Source organism: Halteromyces radiatus (assembly GCF_025201355.1).
Source record: "Halteromyces radiatus strain CBS 162.75 chromosome Unknown BX664scaffold_2, whole genome shotgun sequence".
NCBI lineage: Eukaryota > Fungi > Mucoromycota > Mucoromycetes > Mucorales > Cunninghamellaceae > Halteromyces > Halteromyces radiatus.
In genome coordinates this window covers 3,615,512-3,639,272 of record NW_026251688.1, presented here as the reverse complement: position 1 = coordinate 3,639,272, position 23,761 = coordinate 3,615,512, and the positions used below count along the sequence as shown (strand labels likewise).

General features: G+C 34.4%; 10 protein-coding genes across 10 annotated transcripts; 5 read left to right on the top strand and 5 right to left on the bottom strand.

Annotated features, from left to right (window-relative positions):
- Positions 1–342: 342 nt before the first annotated feature.
- BX664DRAFT_326599 (Cullin binding-domain-containing protein) lies at positions 343–1,740 on the bottom strand. Its single transcript, XM_051544261.1, has 8 exons — positions 1,712–1,740; positions 1,554–1,618; positions 1,317–1,477; positions 918–1,220; positions 772–854; positions 674–715; positions 529–609; positions 343–466 (listed from the first exon to the last, which is right to left on the bottom strand). The coding sequence occupies exons 1-8, from the start codon at positions 1,712–1,714 to the stop codon at positions 398–400; spliced, it is 807 nt and encodes a 268-aa protein (XP_051403757.1). The 5' UTR covers positions 1,715–1,740; the 3' UTR covers positions 343–397.
- A 99-nt stretch (positions 1,741–1,839) lies between these two features.
- On the top strand, positions 1,840–3,908 carry BX664DRAFT_326595 (mitochondrial biogenesis AIM24-domain-containing protein). The gene is made up of 9 exons (XM_051544260.1): positions 1,840–2,133; positions 2,221–2,277; positions 2,375–2,394; positions 2,462–2,605; positions 2,687–2,863; positions 2,952–3,070; positions 3,126–3,321; positions 3,416–3,492; positions 3,557–3,908. The coding sequence occupies exons 1-9, from the start codon at positions 1,929–1,931 to the stop codon at positions 3,801–3,803; spliced, it is 1,242 nt and encodes a 413-aa protein (XP_051403756.1). The 5' UTR covers positions 1,840–1,928; the 3' UTR covers positions 3,804–3,908.
- A 1-nt stretch (position 3,909) lies between these two features.
- BX664DRAFT_276305 (mid region of cactin-domain-containing protein) lies at positions 3,910–6,611 on the bottom strand. The gene is made up of 9 exons (XM_051541319.1): positions 6,514–6,611; positions 5,994–6,441; positions 5,764–5,931; positions 5,001–5,687; positions 4,739–4,930; positions 4,527–4,650; positions 4,417–4,432; positions 4,227–4,347; positions 3,910–4,159 (listed from the first exon to the last, which is right to left on the bottom strand). Exons 1-9 carry the CDS (start codon positions 6,597–6,599, stop codon positions 4,034–4,036), a joined length of 1,968 nt encoding a protein of 655 aa, XP_051403755.1. The 5' UTR covers positions 6,600–6,611; the 3' UTR covers positions 3,910–4,033.
- Positions 6,612–6,779: 168 nt separating this feature from the next.
- Positions 6,780–8,455, top strand: BX664DRAFT_356751 (uncharacterized protein). Its single transcript, XM_051547911.1, has 4 exons — positions 6,780–6,827; positions 6,885–7,936; positions 8,015–8,248; positions 8,317–8,455. Exons 1-4 carry the CDS (start codon positions 6,809–6,811, stop codon positions 8,410–8,412), a joined length of 1,401 nt encoding a protein of 466 aa, XP_051403754.1. The 5' UTR covers positions 6,780–6,808; the 3' UTR covers positions 8,413–8,455.
- Positions 8,456–9,260: 805 nt separating this feature from the next.
- On the top strand, positions 9,261–10,559 carry BX664DRAFT_276298 (uncharacterized protein). Its single transcript, XM_051541318.1, has 4 exons — positions 9,261–9,320; positions 9,395–9,717; positions 9,794–9,915; positions 9,980–10,559. Exons 1-4 carry the CDS (start codon positions 9,290–9,292, stop codon positions 10,461–10,463), a joined length of 960 nt encoding a protein of 319 aa, XP_051403753.1. The 5' UTR covers positions 9,261–9,289; the 3' UTR covers positions 10,464–10,559.
- A 150-nt stretch (positions 10,560–10,709) lies between these two features.
- On the bottom strand, positions 10,710–12,927 carry BX664DRAFT_326590 (P-loop containing nucleoside triphosphate hydrolase protein). The gene has a single exon (XM_051544259.1). It carries the CDS (start codon positions 12,833–12,835, stop codon positions 10,937–10,939), a length of 1,899 nt encoding a protein of 632 aa, XP_051403752.1. The 5' UTR covers positions 12,836–12,927; the 3' UTR covers positions 10,710–10,936.
- Positions 12,928–13,440: 513 nt separating this feature from the next.
- BX664DRAFT_312352 (uncharacterized protein) lies at positions 13,441–15,123 on the top strand (the record flags this gene model as incomplete). The annotated part of the gene is made up of 7 exons (XM_051542601.1): positions 13,441–13,877; positions 13,961–14,001; positions 14,055–14,087; positions 14,175–14,292; positions 14,355–14,652; positions 14,740–15,004; positions 15,047–15,123. The coding sequence occupies 7 exons, from the start codon at positions 13,441–13,443 to the stop codon at positions 15,121–15,123; spliced, it is 1,269 nt and encodes a 422-aa protein (XP_051403751.1).
- Positions 15,124–15,294: 171 nt separating this feature from the next.
- BX664DRAFT_326589 (protein-tyrosine phosphatase-like protein) lies at positions 15,295–16,368 on the top strand. Its single transcript, XM_051544258.1, has 2 exons — positions 15,295–15,818; positions 15,888–16,368. Exons 1-2 carry the CDS (start codon positions 15,591–15,593, stop codon positions 16,284–16,286), a joined length of 627 nt encoding a protein of 208 aa, XP_051403750.1. The 5' UTR covers positions 15,295–15,590; the 3' UTR covers positions 16,287–16,368.
- Positions 16,369–17,505: 1,137 nt separating this feature from the next.
- Positions 17,506–18,711, bottom strand: BX664DRAFT_326586 (sepiapterin reductase). The gene is made up of 5 exons (XM_051544257.1): positions 18,426–18,711; positions 18,212–18,348; positions 17,949–18,120; positions 17,758–17,883; positions 17,506–17,635 (listed from the first exon to the last, which is right to left on the bottom strand). The coding sequence occupies exons 1-5, from the start codon at positions 18,690–18,692 to the stop codon at positions 17,534–17,536; spliced, it is 804 nt and encodes a 267-aa protein (XP_051403749.1). The 5' UTR covers positions 18,693–18,711; the 3' UTR covers positions 17,506–17,533.
- Positions 18,712–19,008: 297 nt separating this feature from the next.
- Positions 19,009–22,898, bottom strand: BX664DRAFT_259281 (uncharacterized protein; the record flags this gene model as incomplete). The annotated part of the gene is made up of 8 exons (XM_051540580.1): positions 19,009–19,739; positions 20,046–20,433; positions 20,508–20,546; positions 20,645–20,815; positions 20,908–21,006; positions 21,220–21,411; positions 22,074–22,558; positions 22,652–22,898. The coding sequence occupies 8 exons, from the start codon at positions 22,896–22,898 to the stop codon at positions 19,009–19,011; spliced, it is 2,352 nt and encodes a 783-aa protein (XP_051403748.1).
- Positions 22,899–23,761: the final 863 nt, after the last annotated feature.

The window sequence follows — 23,761 nt, the reverse complement described above, 5'->3', positions numbered from 1 at the left end:
TATTGTTGATATAAAAGTACTTACAAGTTTTGAATGATAACTTGTTGAGAGTCAGCCAGATATGAAAAAAAAGGGGGGTCGCGTCTGTGTTTGTTATATGAATGCTTTTTCAGACCAATAGAGGAATATGGTTTCAAATTAAAGTAAAATTAGTTTAAAGTAAAAAAAGGAGTATTCAACAAGTCTTTAATTTTACGATAAAAAGGATGTACAAGTGATAGAAGAAATAAAAGAGATAAAATGGTCTTATTTTTGACAGAAAACAATTGAAAAATAACCTAAATACGCGTCGGGCGGAGATAGTCACGAAAATTGAGGACCGAAGATCAATCCCTCCCAGTAAGCAGCAGCATCATCAAGAATTGTCAATCAGCACAATTTATTCAATATATGAAAATCAAGTACTATTACTACTAATACTATTACTAATATTATTGCTACTAGTATTCTTTAAATATTCTACAAACTAAAAAAAAAAAAAAATCATGAGTCATCGATTCATTAGTCAAATTTATAAGATTTACTTACTTCATCAATCAAAATTGGCCAAGCACCTTCAGCATCATGGGTATCAATGTCAAAATTGGGTTGAGTGGCAAAATCCAGAAACTATATATATAAGATGTAATAAAATAAATAAATAGTAGACTATATATATATAATTTGTTCTTACCAAGGTCCATGTGTCACGAGAAATTGCCTTTCGATGTTTTTCCTAAAATGATGTAAAGATAGTTTGATCAATTATGTTCATCAACTTAATATGATTACCTCTAAAAATGTAATCCATTGATCAAGACGATCGTATCGACCAGCTAACAATAACTTCCATAGTTCAACAGCAGCATCTAATGCTATATAATAAAAAAAAATTAATTAATTATGTATCATGATTCATAAACAATATTTGATCTTACCCAAGTTCTTTTGTCCAGTTTGTCTTCCAAATAGAAATGCATAATTGTAGATGTTTCTAAAATAATTGACATCCTTCAAATTGTTTTGAAAGTCATTGGTCAAGGCATGTTTAAGTTTTGCCACCGAATCACAGTGTAATGAAAGACATGCTTCAACAAATTCTTGACGACTAAATTCACCCATATGTTTTGATCCAAGATGATATGATAAGAGTAAAAAATCTAATTGAGTAGGATCGATACCAAGATCTTGACATAATTCCATTGTTCCATCTACAGTAATCCAACCCTTCTTGTCTGGATCTATAACAAAAAAAGTTTGATAAATTATATTCCTTTCTCTTGTACCCCCTTATTCAAAAAAAAAAAAAAAATCATATCCTCTCCTTGATTTTATACCTTCATATTTGTTAAATATTTCTTGAATAGCCTTGGTTTGACTAGAAGATGCTTTTGGTTTGTTTGACGGTTTTTTTGTTGATGCTTGTTCATAGTATAAGTTGAGAGCACTATTTACATCCCAATTAGAGTGTCTTAAAAGTCGTTGAGCCTCTTTTTGACTATCAATGTATATATATATAAAAAAAAGGAGGGAGAGTGAATATCATAACAAGTTTCTTAGTAATAAATATTTACCTAGTATTAGTAAAGTCCATCAATAGTTTCGTCTTATCGTCTTGTGAGCTGTTTCGTATAAATGACTGTAATTGGTAAGTTGTTTATTTGAAGAAGGTAAATGAGTAAAAGTTCAACTTTTTATTTTATCCTTTTCTTCTATGCTTGAATAGTCATACCATGAGTGTAAAGATTACTTCAATAATAATTTAGATAATGGAAAAAGAAAAAGAAAAAAGCGGAAATTGAAACAAATGCGTTAAAATTATGTTTGGGCTCAAAAGAAAGCGGCTTGCCGAAAAAACACGCTTTCTATTTTTTTTTCTCAACTTTTTGAACCCCTTGTCTCTTTTTTTCTTTGTTTCTTTTTCTTTTTAATTGTTGAAAACCATATCCATGCAACGCCCTGCTCTTCTGGTCTCAAAACAGTGGGCAGCAGGTCGCTCTTCATTGTTAGGCTACATTCAAAACAGGAAATACGTAGGCCTCGCGTACAGTCAACCTTCATCGACTATCCAGACCGTTGATCGTTCTTTAAAGTCCTTTGAACATACTTCTACTGGAACAACAACTCCAAGCACTATCTCAACTGTTGGTCAAGGTATAATTTCATCCTGTTTTTCTTTTTTTTTTATTGAGTACAATAAAACTGACATTTTTTTTTTTTTATCTTTTATTGAAAACATAGATGCTTCGACTGAAGATTATTCAGAACCTGCTTTTGAAATTGTATCCTCAGGAGTAGGTAAATAAAGCGATCATCTATTTAAACCTATATACAATGTGGTCTTTTATTAAAAGAACATTCTTAATCTTATCTTCTTTATCATTATTATATATAGGATCGGCTTTACTTATCAAGGTAAAAAGGAAAGGAAGCAAAACTGTGGGTAATAACAAGCCTTTATATTCTCTTTTTCTTCATTTAGATGCCTCCCGAAACTGAAATTACTGCTTCTACTGGATCTGCTTTGGGTTCGTCTGGTCGAGTAACTTCGAAGCTTACTTTAGATGGCAATGCTGTAAAGGCTACTGGACGCAAATTGATAGGTGATCCTCTCTTTTACCAAAAGGTCTGAAAATAAGAATAAATAATTTATTATCATGGATGACAATTCTAATTAAAGTCAATTTTTTTTTCTCTTTCTTTATAGTTTTATACCAAGCAGCAACCTGGCGATATCTTGCTGGCGCCTAATCGTATGGGTGAAATCACTACTATTCAGTTACGTGGTTCAACGAAATATGTTCTTCGACGTGATGCTTTTCTTGCCAAAACAGAAAAGGTGACTTTAGATGTTGGTATGGATGGCGTGAAAGGAAAACATACTGTAAGTGACGAAAATATAAAGGGGAACTATATATAAAAAAAAAAATGGACGACCCTTACGTTTCTACTTTGTTGGATGATCATCATAGGGTTTAGCTAATAAATTGGTACATACTGTGACTGGTCCTGGTACAATTGCTATCTCTCATTACGGCGGTTTATATAGACTTTCCTTAGCAGCTGGTGAAGAATATCTTGTCAACCCTAGGTAAACCAAATAAAACCATTATTCAACTAGATTTTCTCATTATCTCTTTTAATAGAAATTTGATATTCTGGGACAAGAGGACAGCTCCTACTCGACTTCATCCCTCGGATCCTATTGTACCTTCACCTCGCTCACCTTGGAGACGATATGCAGTTGTCAGAAATATTGCCGAAAGTCCATCTTTTCAACCAAAGCTTCAATATATGAATAGTGTGGTCAAAACTCTTCGTAACTTCATACTTGGGGCTCCCGTAAGTCTTCACATTCTTCATATAGAACCAATACAAGAATAAACTACTGACATTCCTTTTTTTTTTTTTTAATCATACCCCACCACAATTCAAGGACTTTGTCAAGCTGAAAGGTCCTGGTGATTTCTATGTTGCTTCTAGAGTGGAACCTCGATTTGAAAGATCAAGATTGTAAGTATAAAGAAAATGATGAAAAGCGAAACCATGTCACTTATTATTTTAATTTTTGGGGAAGATTGAATGCCATTGCAGCTATCAATGATTCTTCATCACAATTATTCGAACAATCAACTATTTTCCCTGATCCGGCACCTGGACAAGAAGCAACCTCAAGTCATCTAGCCGCTGCTTCTGCTCTTCTCAACTTTGGCAAAAAGAAACATCATCCTGGATATGCTGAAAAATCAACCAATGGCAAACCATCATTTTATGCTGAAGTTGGACCCAATGGAAAAGTGACCTTCATCTCCACCAAAGAATAAGTACCATCCTTTCTTTCATCTTCTCATTATTTATCAACCTTCCCTATCAACTTAGAACTAAAATTTGACCTTTTTAGTTTAGTAACACTTTTTGTTCTGTTTTTGTACCAAAATAAACTATTCTTTATTTAAAAAAAGAATGGATATGACTTTTTTTGTATTTCAAATCAATCATAAACATATATTCAAACTACATATATAAAAGGGAGGGGTAATAACAATGATGTCAATTACTTTCGATAGAATTGACGTTTGAAATGGAACCAAAGAGACAACACCCCCCTATCGAATGTACATTTGAATCCTTTCTTGTGAGAGTATTCCCATTCCCGCTTGACAATTCGGAAAGCGATATCCTAATATAACATGATAAAATCAATCAATTAAAAAGAAAGGCTTTTTTTTTGGTTAAAATAAACTTACTTCATAAGGTGGACCAGCCTGGAAACGGATCAAAACAGTATCAGGAGATTCAGGGTCTTTTTCAATAAAGTAGGTAGGAGCTTTTGACTTGTCAATCAAATCAGGATAAAATATATTAAATCTACAAGATAATTGGATGAGTATAACATAAATAAAAATCAAGTTAAAAAAAAGAATATCATCGACTTACTTGTAACCTTGCACAACTATTGGATTCGATCAATTATAAATTAAAAAAAAAAAAAGGAAAAAAAAATTAGTATTTAATTTCCACAAACATGTATTGATTATATGACGTACCTTTTGGAGGAGGATTATCAAAGTCATAATGAGTTTGATTATACTTGTTCCATTCGTAACCAGTATGCACACGATTGAAATATCTTGGTTTTCTTGGTCTATATTTGTCTTGCCATAGATACGTCTAATGAGACAAAAAGGAAATGAATCAAATAGTAAATAATCATTACTTGCCTTTTTTTTTCAAAAAAAAAAAAAAAAATGTCTCTTACCTGTTTAGCCAATTCAGCTTCAATATTAAAGATAGCCTCATCATCATCAATGCCGTTAGCTTTCTCCTTTTCGTATAAAACTGATGATGCCACAGATCCATCCATTGGCTGAGGTTCCTTTGGTGTTTCTTCTTTCTGTTTTGGTTGTCTGGGAATAATCTTGGTAGATAATACTTTTCTTCTTTGCGCAATCTATAAGAAGAAGAAAATGGTTATTGACTACGATAACAAAAAAAAAAAAAAAAATCAAACTTATTCTTACCAACTGTTTCATATCTTCAATAGGATCCAAAATACTTAGTTCGGCTTTATCTGATCTTGAGATTTGTTCCATTGGTTCAGGACTCATCTCACGTTCATAAGGCACCACTACATCTGATTTTTGATTGTCATCTTGCAAAAATGCCCTATCCTGTTGTTCAGCCAATACTTGATCCACAGCTTCAGTAGCAATTCCTTCACCTGGTCCAATACCTCGTCCTTCTACTTCCGTAGCTTGCATAGATAAAACTGCACCCAATTCTTGTTGGACTTTGAGAGCCTCTTCGTGTTGTTTTTCACGTAGTTGTTGCAATCGTTTAGCCAATAATGCTTGATGCATTGTGTTAAGTCGTGCCTTGGCTTTGTATACCACCAATTCTTTGAGTAAATTTTCCCAATATTCTACATCGATTGGTTGATTGGATGCCAGTTTAGCCATGACTTGTTGTTGAAGTACCATCAATTGTTCATATGTTTTGCCTTGTAAGATTCGATGAATATCCTGGTTCACTGATCCAGCCACTCCACCAGTAGCAACTCTACTATTATCTGCTTCCAATTTTTCCAGTTTGTCCTTAGCTACAATCATCATTGCACGCCAAAATTCCAATGTTTGTTCATTCTTTTCCAGTCCAAGATGCATTTCTATATCCTGTTCAAGTTCCTCAGTGTCTTCTAATGATAATGACTATCATAGGAATCAATTATTATAAATGATGATTAATTAAAAAAGTTTTATGAACGTCTGAAAGTATACTACTTACGTCAAAGATGGTATAAGGTTCTTCCAAATCAATTTCCAATTCTACATCATCTTCGATCTTATCAGGTTCATTTGCTAGTCGTAAATTCATTGCCAAAATATCAATAGGTTTTGCACGTCCTTCTTTGATTCGAATTTCCGCACGTCGTTTAGCTTGTTCAAGATGGAACTAGATAATATAATAAAATATTGAATATTTTCTTCTTTTTTTTTTTTTTTTTTTTTTTTTACCTCTTCTTCTTTGGCATGCCAATCACCCATTTGAGCAAGTTCAGCATCACGTTGTTTCTGTTCCATTTCTGCTTCACGTTGTTTTCTTTCGAGTTCCCGTTCAGCCCTTCGTTTATTAAGTTTGGCCAATTCTTCATCAGCTTCTCGTTTTCGTTCCAGTTCACGTCGCTTGAGTTCTGCAATTCCAAGTCCAAGTTCCTTTCGATCACGTTGTTTCTTCTTTCCCCAAACGAATTTTGATTCCAGATTAATATCATTGAAAGGATTGTTCACATTGGAATAACCGAGTTGTTCTAAAGAAGGTCGAGAATTGCTGGCATATTTATCAAGATCATCGTCAATCGTATCATCGTCTCGTTTACTATGATAACGGTGTTCCTTTTTGGATTTCTTGCGTTTTTTATCTTTGCTACGTTGTCTGTCTGGTGATTCTGATCGATGTCGATGTCTAATAATAATAATAAAAAAAAAGTTAAAATTGGCGAATTTTTTTTTTTTTGTTATAGTAAATGATACATACTTGCTCTTTCTTTTATATTCATCTTTATATCTATCCCGACTATCGGATCGGTCTCGTCGACTATATCTTTCTGGTGATCGAGGCATTTTCAGTTGTACATCAAAAACAAAATAAAGAAAAGAAAAAAAATCTCAGCAGCAAAAATCGTAAACAATATAAAATACTTCTGCGTCGGCGGAGTGACAATAGAGTACTTTTTTTTGCAGGAGAAAGAAAAAGGAAATTTGAAAACAAAAGAAAAAAAAACTTTCTTTCTTCTTCTTCTTCTTCTCCTATCTTGACAACAACATAATAAATGGCAAAAGACGAACTAGGTAATGATTAATATATATTCAATTACCGTATACTTATTATATTTTGATATTATTTAGAGAAATACTTGGCATACTTACCAACGCGTAACCCACGACCTCATTCCTCACCATCACCTCCTACTACTGCAAACAAGCCAAGAATTCGAATTCAACAAAGAAATCAACAACAACAACAACAACAGTTTTCTCGAATATCATCAGGTCTCAAAGGTCCTCGTGATCTCTCTACAAAGTCGACAACAATTGATTCACCTCGGCGGACAGGCACTCCCGATAGTTTTGGAATTAGCAGTAGCAGCAGCAGTAGCATTAGAAGCAGGAAGAATGACTTTTTGGACAATGTTGACAATGATATCATTCAAGGAGAAGGTCTTTTGCAAATGGTGAATGGGCTTGATCTTAAAGAACCTATCGAAGATCTTAGTTACTCAGTAGCGTCTTCGGAATTTCCTATACAACAAGACGACAATGATGACAACAAAAGTAATATTTCAACAACTGAACATTCACTTTATTCAGCCACTGGGAAACATCAACTAGAACACACCAGCGACAAACATGAAATTGAAACCATTATTGACAGATCAACAACTGAAAACACAGTAGAACAGGATAAACAAAATCTGGAAAATGATTCGATTGGCCCATCATCATCCGTACATACCGTGGGTGGCAGCAAGACTCATTCATCATCAGCACAGTCAAATACATACCATCAATACCAGCAAATTGAGGATAAGCCTCCTATACCAACATTCTCTTTTGGCAATATCAGCAATGACAATGACGGGATGCCACCTATACCAACATTCTCCTTTGGGAACACTGACGATGATGTCAATAGTGACATGAACAACAACGACAAGCAGGATGATGTACTCAATTTGGCCCTTGGATTACGATGTGGTGGATGCGACAATCTTATCAGTGGTATGGCTATTACTGCAGCAGGACATCGTTGGCACGCTGATTGCTTCAAATGTCAACATTGTCATCAAGACTTGGAACATGTGGCGTTTTATGAAAAGGATGGATTACCTTACTGTGCATTGGATTATCATGAACTATTTACTACGCGATGTGATTATTGTCATACACCTATTGAAGAGGTAAGAAAGAAAGAAAGATAAAAAAAAAAAAAAAAAAAAAGATAATTTATTCCAATTCATCGTTTGTCAATCTCCTAGAAATCCATTACTGCCCTTGGAAAACACTATCATGTTGGACACTTCTTTTGTAGGGAATGTGGCAAACCTTTTGATGAAGATGGCATCTTTATGGAACATGATGGTCACCCATACTGTGAAAAGGATTATTTAGCCAAATTCTCACACAAATGCAAAGGATGTAAAGAAGAAATCACTGGTGATTTTTTGGAAGCCCTAGATGGAAAATGGCATTTAACTTGCTTTGTTTGTGTAGTAAGTAAATCATCTTTTTATTTATTCAACTAAATTACTCATTTAAACTTTTTTGATTTATTGTTTAGGATTGTGGAAGAGCATTTGAATCCAATACATTTTATGTTAGAAATGACTTGCCTTATTGTGAAATACATTCGCGACGGATTAAGAAATCACCATAGTTTAGAAGATAAGTTTAGTACACTCTTAATAAACTCTCTTGTTTATAGTTCTTCAACAATAACGTCCCATTGTACGCATCTTCTCAGATTTATTGAAAAACGAAATGACAAAACTTAAAAAAAAAAATATCTATGATGATGACGATATTGATATTCATCTTTTTTTTTAATTTACTCGAAAACACAGATAATAACCTCTAAATGATATTAGACAAAGCTGAAGAAAATAAGATGTTTTATGTTGTGTTCAAATTTGGTACGATGATGATCCGTTTTGAGAGAGAAAGGGAAAGGCAAAGTTTGCTTGCCCGTTTGTATGCAGGATGAAAAAAATGGGATCAGTTTTTGGATTTTACAGCCAAAAATTTGAAACTCCTCAGCCAAACTTTGGCTGTAAAAACAAATCGTCGAGGGTACATCAGGCAATTTTTCAAAAAATCGATGAAATCTTTTAGTGTTGATTGCACATTAGGCGGCAAGTGAAGCGATAAAATGAAGTTAGATGCTATTAAACTACTTTTTTGAGAGGAATTGAATGGTAATAGTCTTATTGGATGATGATCATTATTGGATGAGGCATGGTGATACCTCCGTTTCATTTTTTAATTTATTCTAGAAATTAAGAGGTAAGATATAAACTAGTACTAAGATAACTGAAATAGAAAGGTTTCATCCATAGTTGGTCCAAATCTGGTAGGATGATGATGATTTTTGAGTGAATTACAAAAAAGTATAAAGAGGTCCAGGTCTGCCAGAAAGAGAGACATGGATTTCGGACTGCGAAACTTCGCATTGTGCTTTTTTTTTTTTTTTTTTTTACATAAAAAAAAACACTGCGCCTTCTTTTCCTTCTCTTTATTTTTTTTTTCCACCTATAATGGTCACATCTAAACGAAAAAGAAAAACAGGTAAATGTCAAAAGAAAAACAGTAATATATGTGATATTGTGAACTAATAGTTTCTCTTTTGATTCACTATGAAGTAAATTTATCCACTAAGAAACGACCACAACGACGTACTACTGCCACTCGCGCCTTGACCGAACACGATAGTGATGCTTCCTCTGCTTCAGATTATGAAGAAAAAGTCGACAATAACAAAGAAAGCAAAAACGACGTGAATACTGATAATCAAAGCGACAACGACGATGATGTTATACTTACTGCTGATGATTTCAACCCACCAAAGATCAAAGTGCCCGTTCCCAAAGGCAGCCCATTTCCTGATGCCATTTCACCAGCTTCTATGACATTTATGGCCACCTTGATAGAAAATAATGATAGAGAATTCATGAAACTACACGAGGTAAAAAAAAAAATCGAACTGAAAAAGTCGTTTGTGCAAGTATTGACGATGTCTTTTTCTATCTTTCATATACAAGGAACAATGGAAAGCAACCAAGAAGGATTTTATGGATTTTGTAGATTTATTTGCCAAAGAATTACATCAAGTGGACCATACTACTCTTGTACAACCTGCCAAAGAAGCGATATATCGTCAACAGTAAGTTAAAAAAAAACACACAATTTTTCTTCTTCTAATGACTATATTTTTTTTTTTTAATTAGCCGTGATCTTCGATTTACAAAAGACAGAATACCATACAAAACAACACTTAGGGCTTCATTTACAAGAGAAGGCAAAACATCACCGTTACCAGGATATCATATCTCTCTAAAACCTGGAGATGAATCGGTCGTGGCTATAGGTGTGTTTCAACCCCAACCTGATTTGAAACAACGGATGCGTTCGGGTATCATGCGACAAGCTAGTCTACTTCGTGAAGCACTATCTACAGAGGCAATACAAGATGTGTTTGGCAAGGACAATGTTGGTGCTGGATTATTGGATCAAAGAGATCGACTCAAGGTGGCTCCCAAAGGTGTTGCAAAGGATCATCCGGATATTGATTTGTTACGACTCAACTCTTTATTCATCATCAAAAAATTCAAGGATGTAGATGTTGTTTCTGAAGGGTTTTTGGACAAGGTTTTGGATGTATGTGATGCTCTTTTACCATTTGTTACTATATTGAATTCTTGGATGGCTTGATCACTTACTTGGGTTTACTTCCTTTTTTTTTTTATGTTGTCCTGATATCTACTATCATTTACTCCCCATATAGTCACTTTTTTTTTTTTTTTTGAGCATAGTATATAATCATCATCATTTTTTTTGGAACTCTTCTTTCGAAATAAAAAAGATCTACGTTTGCATTTTTTTGAATATTAATAATAATAATAATAACAAACATATGTCATATGTTTTTTATCGTTTTGTCTCAATTTAAAGTAAATTGTCATTTTGAGGATAATACACAAGTTAAAATAAATTCTAATAAAAAAAAAAATTTTTTTATTATTATTACTAAAAAAAATGAAGGGGGGAATATGGACTATTACTACAATATAGATAAAGGTACAAATGATAAATTGGAAAAACAGGAAACTATACTAGAAGAAAATAACAAAGATACCAAAAAAAAAAAAAAATCAAAGCCATTCAAGTCGTCTTGAATAATCCTATTATTTCGTCATGACCCGTTTTCGTTTTGATCCAGTAGAAGCGGTTTTTGTTGATCCAGAAGCCATCGTCATCAAACTACTATCATCCGTGTCATCTTCTTCCACTTGCACATTCTTCAAGCCCATTATGTATTGTACCAAAGATTCTTCTTCTTCAGGTGTATCATAAGGTCGTTTGCCAGTACCATGAATATGACAGGTGAGAGGATCCAATTTGACTTCATCATCCAATGGTGTTGTTGCTAAAGGATCTGCATCCACCATCCATCCATTACCTATTTGTTGTTGTTGATTCTTTGTTGTTTCTTGTTGTCCTTCTTCTTTTTGACCTACTTTCCATATTTGATACCCGTAGCCACACTCGTCTTCTAAAAATTGTCGTCGTCGTTCTGAAAAAGTAACTTCATGGGTATCGCTCGTAACCATTGTATAAAACCGAGAATAAAAACCTTTATCGTTTCGTTTCTTTGCACGTAAAACACGACCTAGACGTTGAGCTTCTTGTCGCCGAGAACCAAAATGAGAAGAGACCTGAATCAATACAGTAGCTGCAGGTAAATCCAAACTGGTATCGCCAATACGAGACAAAAAAAGAGTATTGATTTGTTTGGCTCTTTCAGCCCGTAAGACCGCCATTTGAGACCATGTCAAAGGTTCACCATTTTCATCCACCGTAGGGATATGAGCATCTATTTGGAATCGTTTCAAAAGGGCTTGAGCTTCAGGAGTAGAAGTTCCACCATAAATATAAGGTCGACCTAATTTTTCCGCATATAACTTGAGAGCTTCAATATGATCGCAATATACCAAAACCTTATCACCCATTGCTTCATGATATTGAATCAGACGTTGACATAATTGCATTTTTTGAGGGTTGAGAATGGCTAATAAACTTTTCATATGATGTCGTTGACCAAGGAAGGAATGATTTTCGTCGGAATGCTTTTCACTGAGTTCATCGTATGCTTGTAATAGACGAGGCGAGAGTCGAGATTCCACTTGAGTACAAATCACTTTGGCGATATAACCACGGTCGGCTAATTCTTTCCATTTTGCTTGATATAAAGTAGGACCTACAATTGTTTCTAAATCACCGATTTTCTCATCTTCACGTAACATAGTCGCTGTTAACCCCAAACGTACTTTGGTCTTGATTTTGGTGATCGCTTTACTATAGTTAGCAGCCGGTCCACAATGTACTTCATCCAAAATAATCAATCCCCAATCCATCTTTTCCACAAACTGCGCCATTCGCTTGCTGTCAGCCGATCGATTCTTGTTTTCCACCAACATCGTATAGGTAGTGAAGAGCACACCAGAGACACCATTGAAAGGCCATTTTTTGTTCCCAGCAAACATACCCATGCGTGAAGCCATCAAAGTTGTTGAGCGTAGGAATTCTTGTTGAAACTGTTCAGCCGCAATGATAGTTGAACATACCACCAAAACTGATTTCTGTACCGCACAAGCCACGAGAATAGATGTCAACGTCTTGCCAGCACCACAAGGAAGAACAATGATACCAGAGTGGGCGATTGAGTTTTCTTCTAATATCTTTGTGAGAGACTTTTCATTATCATTGTCGTTTTGAGAAGGATCTTGAGATGAGGTAACAGCTGAGAGTGCTTCTAATTGATAGGGGCGAGGTTCAATGGTTGATTTCAAGCCTATTTCCAAGTGAGGTAATTCATTGTCGTCTTTATAATGATAACTAGGTAAAGCTGCCTTGGGAACAGAAGATCGATTAGTAATATTGATTGAAGATTTTGCTGCTGGTTCCTTATTATTCAGTTTTTGTCGCTTTTGATCTGCCGAGCGTTTTTGTACAATAGAAAGTAAATTGGCTAAATGCTTTTGATGACTGGCTTGAGATCCGCCTTCTATATTTCCAAGAACCATGATCTATTTAATAGTATCAAGTCCAATAGAGAAAGATAAAGCAAAAAAGAAAAAGAAAAAGAAAAGAAAAACAACAGAAACAAAAAAAAAAAAAAAAAAAATGTCTTGCCTCCCTTTTTTTTTTTTTTTTTTTTTCTCGCTCAACTCAAACTTGTAGTTCGTCCAATTTGACCTTCCGCATATGTGTTAGCAAGCATAATTGTATTTTTCCTGTTTTATAAAGATGATCTTGTAAATTGATGAGCCTGTAATAATTATGATGATTTTGTGATGATGAATACTGTGATGGAAATAATTCTTATCGTGTTACTTTTTTTTTATACTCATTCTATCTTTTTATCTTCACGATTTCATCTCTGTTTTTTTAGTGAATACTTATTTGCTATATATGACACTTTTTTTTCTAGATGATAGTAAAATATTTAGAACTTTTCTATAACAAACATATTAAGCAATGATGATGGACAATGCATTTTCGATATGAATCGGAACTTTTTAAATCAACAAGTAGATCTTCACTATAAGCTTATTAGATCAAATTCTTCTTTTTTTTTTTTTCTTCTTCCTTTTTTTTTTTTTTTTCCTTCTTTATTATTATTGTTGTTATGTATGCCACCGTGACCAATCCATTGCTTCCATCAGCAGATGAAAAATCATCCTTACGTCGATCTTTTTCTACTAATATGGCACAGAAATGGACTGACTCTAAAATGCGTCAAATGTTAATCTCAAAGAAAACTAAACGGATTGTACCATCACCTACAAAAATCCTTAATCTGGAGTCATCTAAAGAAAAACTATCACAACAAAAACCAATACCACTTTCACCCAAAACATCATCCTTACATACCATCACTGAACATCAATCATCGCAGAAAGCACCATCTGTTCATTATAATGGTTCATTGGATACACTTGACCAATTTTCTGATGAAACCCTGGATTGGTTATATGAACCATCTTCTGTTGAAAAACATTTATCACCTTGGCCAACTCCTCAATCCATCGTTTTACGTAAACCATACACCAAATTTCAAAATTAGTAAGTATCTATCATTCTTCTTTCTTTTTTTTTTTTTATTTTTAATTATTATTATTATGTTACTAATGGATTCATATATCTAGTAATTTGATGAATAATCCATTAGCTATGGTCTATCTAAGAGGTAATATCATCATGTTAATTCTTTACAAAATATTGATTCTTCGTTTTATACAGTGATTGATATTGTTAGATCCACTTCTGCAAAAGGTATTTAAGTTTTTCTTTTTTTTTTTTTTTTTTTTTTTGTTATTATTATTCATGTTATGAAAAACACTAAATATAATTTCAATTTAGCATTGACATATTATTGTACCATCCAGATCCATGATCAAATAAGCACTGGTGAACTTGTCTCCAGTACCAAATATGGTAAACAAAGTAGTCAAGCCGACATTGATGAAGTATATCTCTTGTAAGTTGATTCATCCACCATCATATTCATCTGTCTTACATTATAATTACCTTATTTATTAGAGATTTAGTACGTCCAACAATAATCACACTTCGACTCTATACCAAAACCAAAACAAATATACTAAGTAGTGGAAGAAAACGATCTAGTGAAATCTGCATTGGACAAAAAGAATTTCAATTGATGCTTCATCCTATTGAAAAGCAAGTGAATCGAATCACGTTTGAACATGAAGAAGATACATATCAAGTCACACTGATATATGGTACCTTTATGAATGCTCGTGCACAAGCACTTGTGGCTAATCGTGCTTTACATGCCGATTTTCTTACAGTTTATTTGAGAGGTGGTAGTATTCCGGTAAGAAAAAAAAAAAAGTAGAAAGATATAACAATAGACGATGGATGATTCATTTTCCTTTGTTTTTTTTAAAAAAAAAAAAAATAGAGATGGCAGCGTTACTGGGCTGTATTACATGCGACACATCTATCACTATATGACTTTGAATATAAGGAAACAAAGGCAGCGCAAGTAGTGTTACCATTACACGGATTGGATAATATATTCCATCCATCAAACACAGATGATGATGAACAAACAGTAGATGTGGGAAGATTAGGTTTAGCTTTACAGTTTTCAAAACATCAAGATGATCAAAAAATGCCTCCAACAGAAAACAGAATGTATATTTTACCTGATGATATTGATTCGGGTAATGAATGGGAAAAAAAATTCATTTATTGTGTATCTTTAGTGCAAGAATTTCGTCCTAGATCATATAAAATGAATAAGGAAACAGCCTATTCTATTCCATCTAAATTTTTATGGTAGTTTGAATAAAATTGTTTTTAAGTCAATATGACTCTTTTTCTGCATGAAAAATACCTCATTTTTAGTCTCAGGCTGCGGCAATTTTCCCATCTTTATGGACAACACGTGAGCGATTTTTTTTTATTGATAAAATGGTTTCTTTTTTTTTTTTCCTTTCTTTTCTTTTTTTTTTTTTCTCTTTTTCTGCCAACGACTTCTTTTTTTTTTTTTGGTTTATATTCATGAGATTCTCTGATACGAATACCAATCATCCGTCGCTTCTCCTTACTATTGGTCTCATTCGAGTCATGATCTTTGGTTACCTTCCCTGAAACAAATTTGCTATTCTATCTGATATCTACTAGTTTTAGTTGGTTTTTTTTATTACTATTATTATTATTACTATTATAATTTTTATTATTTTTTTTCAAAATACCTTTTATATTTTACACATATCCTCTCATTCCTGACAAACTTATTCATCAAGCATGATTCCTCTTGGCCATGTTATTACTGTGGTCGACCATGACCTATCTCCTATTCAATTCCTTATCATGGATAGTCCTACGGAAACAACTCTCCCACATTATTTGGACGCTTTTCATCGATACAATGTTACTACTGTAGTTAGATGTTGCCAACCAACATACAATGCAGATATTTTATTGGATAATCAGATTGATTTCTTGGATTTACCCTTTCGTGATGGTGGCATAGTAAGTGATAAATCAAATCAAAATTTTCTTATATACTAATATCATCATTCTTATACATAATATATATAGCCCAACAATATGATTATCAATGAATGGATTGATTTGATCGACAAGTATGCGCAGTATCCTTATCGCCCTCCAACAACAACGACTATGAAACCAGCAATAGCTGTTCATTGTGTAGCAGGACTAGGACGAGCACCAGTACTCGTGGCATTGGCACTGATAGAATTTGGAATGGCTCCTTTGGATGCAGTTGCTTATGTTCGTGAAAAACGTCGAGGAGCTTTCAACAAACCTCAAATTCATTTCTTGGATCAGTACAAACCAACAACGAAACATTATCGTCGGCATTACTCCTCTTCTTCTTCTTTTTCCTCTGGTTCTTCTTCCGTCTTCTCTTGGGGTGGTCGCATCATGTTGAAATTGACAAACAAAGTACATCCTCCAACAGTTGCTCAACAATAGAAGGCTTGAAAAAGGGATCGGTAATATATATATATTTCAAAGGAAACTGACCCCCAATTTCTTTTTTTTTTTTTTTTTTTTTAGTATATGCAATCTCTTTTAGTTTAGTTTGATTCTTTTTCTTATTTTTATTTTTTATTGTTTTTATTACTATTATTATTATTTATTATTATTTTTCTATTGAATAAAGAACTGTGTATTGGTTATCTTATTATGTATTGATTCGGGTCAGCGTGGGGAATATGCAGGTGGAGGAATATCAGGTGGATCTAAACAAGGTAAATGGTGTGATGATAGCGATGATGATGATGATGATGATGATGATGACGATGATGTTGATGATGCATGAGCTAAGCCTGATTGTGAATTGGAGGAAGCAAGACATTCTTTGGCGGAAGGAGCTGTGGGTATTGGAGTAGATGAGTTGGATTCAAGTAAAAGAGGAGGGATCAGTGGATGTATCATGATAGATGGGCCTGATTCAGTAGTGTTAGTAGAGGTTGAATCCACTTTTTCCGAAATAGGATGATGTGCTTGATCTATATAAGATGCAGATGCAGGTATTGCCGACGATGATGATGATGATGATGATGATGGTGATGATAGGAATGTGGTTGATAGATCTGACAATACTGGTAAAGCTGGCAATGGGTCAATAGATGATCTCGAGGTTGGAATAACTATCAAAGACATTGTATGATGACAAGACGATGATGAGGATGATTCAGAAATAGAAGACATCGTCGCCATTTTCCTTTTCATCTCGAGTTTTCTTTTTTTGGTACGTCGTTCATGCCAAGCTCGCCAATGCCAATAAATAAAAATCCCAACACCTAATAGAAAAGACAAGGCTAATCCACCAGTCAACGATAATACCACTGCCAATATCCGAAGCTCTTTTTCATCGCGATGTAATGCGTGTAACATATCTGTTGGTTCCTGTTGATCAGTAGTGGGTATAGCTATCATCATAGTCGTCGCTGTCGTCGTTGTCGTCGCATAAGGAACAGTATCAATGGCCATGACATAGTTAAGAATATAATAAAGCAAGAAGAAAGAATAAAAAAGAAAAAGAATAAAAAATCACGTTTGTTTTCTCCTTTGTCATCATGCCAGTAAGGAGAGAGAGAGAAGTGATAAAAAAAGAAACAAAGAATACAAGGGGGGAGGATCATCACATGGATACAAAACAAAAAGAAATAAATAATAACAAATATCATATATACAAAATCAACCCTTGTTTTATTTCAAATATCAAAGTAATCTATATGAGCACCAGAACTATAACTATTGTTCTGCAGCAAACTAACTAATTTTCCTGCCGAATCTTCCATTGGTACCAAATTTCCCTAATATACAAAACAAAAACAAAAAAGTAGAAGTATTAGAATTCAAGGGGTTTATTAATACTGCCACCCCATCTTCACTCTCCTTTTTGTTTTTCTTTTTTTTTTTTTTTTTTTTTTTTTACCTTTTTGGCCATATCATTATATAAAGCGGATTGTTCTGGATCACCTAGAGTTTCTCGTACACGACATTGCATTTCGTTATCCAAAGGACCGGGCGCATAAGATAATGTACGAATCAAAGAAGATGACTAACAGGATAATTTAATATAAGAGTGAGTGAAATGAGCTTTATTTTTATAGTTTTGCTGAGTACCTGATATTCTTTTGCAATCACCGCCAATAGCATATCACGGGCTGCTTTTCCTGTTGCATAAAGTCCCCAGTGTGAGAATGGTTGAATCGCAAGTAAAGAAGAAATATTCACTAATTGTAAGGATCTTGATTCATTTGCCCATTTTTGTTGATACAGTTTTAAAAATCCAGATCTAAGAGAAAAAGAAAGGAAAAAGAAAAAGATGGAATAAGTTAGTTTGTCTATTTGCCTAATATATATATACACATGTCAATTCAGCTTACACTAAAGTTATATATGAAGTAACATTCATGTCTATATACGATTGGATAGTTTCAGGTTGATATTCTGCCACTGTTTGAGACAAATCGCCCGTCGAGCCAGCATTATTGATCAATGTTATGGATCCAATTTCTGGAAGCTAAAAAAAAAAAAAAAAAAAAAAAAAAAAAAATGAGATACCACTAAAGATAATAAATTTTTATTTTGCTATATTACAAGAGCGGACACCAACGGTTCTACACCTTCAAGCAATAATTGAGTTGTTGTAGCAGCATTATCAAGACCATGAGGTTCAGCAGCAAGTTCAACGGAACGGACGTGTTGATATTGACCTAATTCAGCAGATACCACTTGTAGTGAAGCCAGTTCGCGTCCAATAAGAATAAAGGCAATATCATTTTGACACTTGTTAGCTAATGTCAAAGCAATACTTCGACCAAATCCTCTGTTTGCACCTGTGATAACATATAATGAGTACACCATTGTCTATTAAAAAAAAAAAAAAAAAAAAAAAAAAAAAAAAAAGAGGAAGGAGAGCAAAATGCCCCGTGAGAAAACAAATACATGGTGATTTTATTTCGATCCCGCTCAGCGAAAAAAAAAAATCTAATCTACACCAAAAATAATAATATGTATTATAAAGGAAGGCCATTTGAAGCATCAGCTATAATATCTTGTTCTATATCTGTCGCCATCACCCTATCATCAATAGCAGACCGGCATAAATGACTACCAATCAAAAAAAAAAAAAAAAAATGAATCGGTATAAATTCCTATCATCTTAAAACTCATACTATACTTACCACATATCTAACAATTTTGCACAATTTTGTCCAATACCACCATGTTGACAAGGTAATAGAATCACATTCTTAGGTTCAGAGAAACAAATGGTACATAAAGGACCATCCCAATCGTATTCCACAAGGCTATCATTTGATGTTGTAGAAGAAGTCAAGGATAATGGACTAGAACTTGAATAATCATCCGTACCACTGTTGCTACTGGCGCCACCAATACCACCTCCATAACTATTGCCACCATTTCCATCTCCACTGCCACCTCCACCATTGCTGCTGCTTTTGAAGTGAGGTCGAATAGGCGAATGATTATCTGCCAGATGTAATTTTCTAATGCGATAACCACGTTGATTGACCCATCGAATGACACGACGTCGATAATCACGATCCAATCTTCCTGCTTCACTGATTCCATGATACCGACATGTAACAGGAGGAGGATAAATCCAAGGTCGATCTCCAAGGTTGAGAAGCACATGTTGATGAGTGGTAAGACTGATTGCTGGATAAAGTCCTAGTCCTTTGGCTGATCCGGTTTGTAAAGGAGATGTCGCTGCTGCTGCTGTTCCTGATGATGATGGTTTCCCAGATGTTTGTTCCATGTTATATGGTGTTTCCTCTGTAATAGTGGTCACTTTATCCTCGTTGATATCATTAAAAATTCTGTTGTCACCCATAACCGGAATCGACACTTCATTTGTTGCTGCTGATGATGATGATAATGATGTTGCTGATTTTGAAGAGACTGTCGAGGAGAACGAGTCAGAAAATTGGGAAGCTGAAGGACGAGATTGATGTTGATTTGTAGTGGATGGCGCAGAAGAACGTATCAATTTGAAGGTTTCCGTAGATGATGAAGGGCTTGGATCGTGGATTGGAATGCGATGATAATGGTGGTAATGATGTTGATAATGATGACTTTGTGACCAACTTTGGCGTTTCTTTGAAGACGATGAAGATGCTTCGTCATTGATAAATAATGATGATGATGATGATGATGGTAACATTGAAACAACCGTACTAGTCCCAGTCAAACCAGTATTCTCTGCCTCTTCCGTATACAATTGTTCAGAATCTACTTTTGACACAGGTTCAGCAGACGTTGAAGCTGCTGATGCTATAGCTGATCCAGATGTTGTAGTTGTTGATGATGAAGATGATTCCAATACTCTTGTTGTTGATGATGATGAGGATGGTTCCGATATTGTTGTTGCTGTTGCAGCTTTTAATTGAGCTTCTTTCAATGCATTCGCCTTGGCTGCTTGTTTTGTCGGATTTTCGAATTCAATAGTCAACCCGAGATCTTTGCCATTGATAAAATAGCTACAAAGTCCATTGTCTAAATCCAAGAAACTACCAAGTACATCACCAGATTGACATCGAATTTTGAGCTTGACTTGTGGATAAACAGCCGTACCATCAGCCTATACATAAATAATAAACAATATATACAAATAAACACCAACATTACTATTTCTTTTACTTTTTTGTTCATTACCCAGACAGCAGTACGATAAGTATCAAAAGCGAATCCATTCTAAAAGGATAAAAGAAAAAGAAACAGTTAATAAAAGAAAAAAAAATCATAAATCTGAGATTAATGAAGGCAATTAAAAAAAAAAAAATACCACGTACGCAATCATCTCCAACACCATATCCTTCTTCAGGAGTGAATCGACATCGACTAGTAGCCCAACCCAATTGCATAATACCAGATGATAACAAGAGAGTCTCATAATACCATTTCCCAGTTTTCACACTAGCAGTGGCACGAATAGATTCAAAATGAGGTCGATCGTTTCGTAACTATATCACATTAAGAATGGAGAAAAATATAAATGATATATTCTTCCTAATTTCTATACATAAATATATATAATGAATGAATCATGATTTACCTCTAAGCCATTGATTCCAAATTTCCAATGAGATGTAGCATCAAAGGGATTCATGATGGTTCTGATATGAGAGAGATTCCACGGAGATGAGTCAATATGCTACAAACAAGAAGAAGGAGAAAAAAAAAGGTATGTCAGATTCATGCCAAGACCTTTTCCATCCAAACATTAATATATTGATTGATTACATACCTGCTTTCCTTCATCTATGCGAGGTAAAAAGAGTGAAAAAAAATAAAACAAAAAGGCGTTATTAGACATTATTACAAACACATATTCTATTGCTTTTCGAATAAACAACTTACTAAAGACGTTTTCCAAAGCCCAGCGAGCACAAAAAGATAATTGAAGATACTTTGCCCACTCTTCTCGAATAGGACCCTTTGGAGGAATAAAACCAGTATCAAAACTATTCAAGTGAGTTTGGAAGGACTGTTTTTGCTTCTGGTCTGCCGATGAACAAGAAGATATATCCATTGGTGATGTCAATGTAGATGATTGTTCCTTGTCTTTATCTGCAGTGGTTGATAAATGTTGTCGTGTGCGCCAATATTGTCGTTTCCTTTTTGAACGTGAAGGTATTTGTACTTGTTGTGCTGTCGTGGGTCCAGATTCTGTAGAAAGCCTGTTTGACTTTGTAGACAATGTTTTTGATATTGATGTTGATGTAGTTGTAGTCGAAACACGACGTGGGCTCCCTCTATGCCATAGACGCTGGAAGTGACAAGTTGTGTTCCTCGCTAAATGAATAAATATACCCCAAGACTTCCTTGTTGAATTCTGCTGTCGCGCTTCCTGTTGATGTTGTTGATGCAAGGGGTGCTGCTGGCGTTGTAACATTAACTGTTGATCGAATTGATTGGTGAAACTGTCTCTTTTTTCAACGCGTTGACGACGTGGCGGTACGTGTTGTTCGTCGGTATCTACGTGATCCAAAAGACATCGCGTCATGGTAAAGAATCCTTGGTTGGCTTTTTCGCATTCTTCAACAACTAATTGTAGTACTTTTTGAATATCAGTAGTTTCCAATATAATATTTTTGATGGTTCCTTGTTGATGTTAAAAAAAAGAAAAAAGAAAAAAAAAAAAAAAAAAAAAAAAAAGAGAGAGAGAGAGACAAAAAAAAAAATTAGCCGCTCTATATTTTTTTTCTGGAATTAAATAACCTTACCAGTAAGAGAAAATTTCTCCAATGCCAAAAGTGAAAAGAGACGCACCATCAGATCTTCCCTGGGATCCACTAACATTTGAATCAATAGTTGGCCCACCTGATTGTTCCACATATGCATACACATATCACCAGCATATTTCTCTGCTAAAAGAGACCATATCACTGTTGCATTTAGCTTTAATCTTGTCGATTCTGGTGAGTGATAGCTATTGAATTTTGATTTCAAGCCTACGGATGTCATTAGCCTTTTAAAAAAGGAGAGATTCGATGGAATAGATGACGATGATGATGAATATAATGTTGATGACTTTTGATTGGTTTGTTTCATCGTCGCTAAAATGACAGGCGATATGATTTCCATAGTGTGTTTGGAAGGTAACGTTGAGCGTTCAATGATATGGCTAAGAAATGCCATTGCAACAGGACTATCTGGATCCAAAACTAGGGTCATTGTATGTATGAAGGCAAGATAACCTGGACCTAAAAAAAAAAAAAAAAAAAAAAAAAAAAAAATGTCCAATTAAATCATCAACTGTCATCATCGGTATTCCAACTTGCCTTCATGCGCATAACCAAACAATATATCTAAAGCTTGCATCATATGTCGTTCACGATCGTAAAATTCACTTGATGTTCTGTTGGATTGGGTATCTTGTTGCTGATGAAGACTACTTTGATCATGATGAACTGGTGGATGATGGCGACCTTGCTCATCAAAAGCCTGAACATGATTTTGTGCCACTGCTAATGTACGGTCCCATGCTTGTTCGATTGCACGAGTGTACGACTCGGAGATGGTTGGTACAGAAACTCGAGGCATTGAAAACTAAACTACAACTCGAACACACACACACGAACACGTTCAGAGAGTAATGTATATTATTATGAAGGAAAGGAAGAAGAAAAAAAAAAAAGAGTATAAAATCAAAAGGGATTAGAGGAAGAATGGGAAGAATAATATATTTTTGGTTTCTATTATTATCTTTTGGACGATTGGATGGAAAGAAAAGAGAATCATTCTACGTTAGAACTATTTCACCTTTACTTGATCGAACGAGGAGAAAACTGTGAATGTTTGTTCCTTGTTCCTCTCATTTTCCTCTTGGGTGGATCCGGATATTCGGGTTTTTTTTTTTTTATAGAGAATTAAAGGCCAGTGACGCCCACCTATATGGGAGATCCTAATCCATCATCATCATCATCATCATCATCATCATCATCATCCCATTATCCATCATCATCCCATTATCCATCATCATCCCATTATCCATCATCATCCCATTATTCATCATCATCCCATTATTCATCATCATCCCATTATTCATCATCATCCCATTATTCATCATCATCCCATTATTCATCATCATCCCATTATTCATCATCATCCCATTATTCATCATCATCCCATTATTCATCATCATCCCATTATTCATCATCATCCCATTATTCATCATCATCCCATTATTCATCATCATCCCATTATTCATCATCATCCCATTATTCATCATCATCCCATTATTCATCATCATCCCATTATTCATCATCATCCCATTATTCATCATCATCCCATTATTCATCATCATCCCATTATTCATCATCATCCCATTATTCATCATCATCCCATTATTTATCATTATAATATTATCCATTCATTGCTATAAAAAAGTAATATTTAGTTTTATT

Bases quoted from the DNA above. Each gene is read 5' to 3' on its own strand.
- BX664DRAFT_326599 (XM_051544261.1), bottom strand. The intron at 1,478-1,553 runs GTAAATATTTAT...ATACATTGATAG, and splicing joins ATGGACTTTACTAATACTAG to TCAAAAAGAGGCTCAACGAC. The intron at 1,221-1,316 runs GTATAAAATCAA...TTTTTGTTATAG, and splicing joins AATATTTAACAAATATGAAG to ATCCAGACAAGAAGGGTTGG.
- BX664DRAFT_326595 (XM_051544260.1), top strand. From the start codon at position 1,929: ATGCAACGCCCTGCTCTTCTGGTCTCAAAACAGTGGGCAGCAGGTCGC. The intron at 2,864-2,951 runs GTAAGTGACGAA...TGATCATCATAG, and splicing joins GCGTGAAAGGAAAACATACT to GGTTTAGCTAATAAATTGGT. The intron at 3,071-3,125 runs GTAAACCAAATA...CTCTTTTAATAG, and splicing joins GAATATCTTGTCAACCCTAG to AAATTTGATATTCTGGGACA.
- BX664DRAFT_276305 (XM_051541319.1), bottom strand. From the start codon at position 6,599: ATGCCTCGATCACCAGAAAGATATAGTCGACGAGACCGATCCGATAGT. The intron at 5,932-5,993 runs GTAAAAAAAAAA...TATATTATCTAG, and splicing joins GGCATGCCAAAGAAGAAGAG to TTCCATCTTGAACAAGCTAA. The intron at 4,651-4,738 runs GTAAGAGACATT...TTGTCTCATTAG, and splicing joins AAGCTGAATTGGCTAAACAG to ACGTATCTATGGCAAGACAA.
- BX664DRAFT_356751 (XM_051547911.1), top strand. The intron at 7,937-8,014 runs GTAAGAAAGAAA...TCAATCTCCTAG, and splicing joins GTCATACACCTATTGAAGAG to AAATCCATTACTGCCCTTGG. The intron at 8,249-8,316 runs GTAAGTAAATCA...TTTATTGTTTAG, and splicing joins TAACTTGCTTTGTTTGTGTA to GATTGTGGAAGAGCATTTGA.
- BX664DRAFT_276298 (XM_051541318.1), top strand. From the start codon at position 9,290: ATGGTCACATCTAAACGAAAAAGAAAAACAG. The intron at 9,321-9,394 runs GTAAATGTCAAA...TTCACTATGAAG, and splicing joins TAAACGAAAAAGAAAAACAG to TAAATTTATCCACTAAGAAA. The intron at 9,718-9,793 runs GTAAAAAAAAAA...TTCATATACAAG, and splicing joins AATTCATGAAACTACACGAG to GAACAATGGAAAGCAACCAA.
- BX664DRAFT_326590 (XM_051544259.1), bottom strand. From the start codon at position 12,835: ATGGTTCTTGGAAATATAGAAGGCGGATCTCAAGCCAGTCATCAAAAG.
- BX664DRAFT_326589 (XM_051544258.1), top strand. From the start codon at position 15,591: ATGATTCCTCTTGGCCATGTTATTACTGTGGTCGACCATGACCTATCT. The intron at 15,819-15,887 runs GTAAGTGATAAA...TAATATATATAG, and splicing joins CCTTTCGTGATGGTGGCATA to CCCAACAATATGATTATCAA.
- BX664DRAFT_326586 (XM_051544257.1), bottom strand. From the start codon at position 18,692: ATGGTGTACTCATTATATGTTATCACAGGTGCAAACAGAGGATTTGGT. The intron at 17,884-17,948 runs GTACTCAGCAAA...TTATCCTGTTAG, and splicing joins TGATTGCAAAAGAATATCAG to TCATCTTCTTTGATTCGTAC. The intron at 17,636-17,757 runs GTAAAAAAAAAA...TTTGTATATTAG, and splicing joins ATAATGATATGGCCAAAAAG to GGAAATTTGGTACCAATGGA.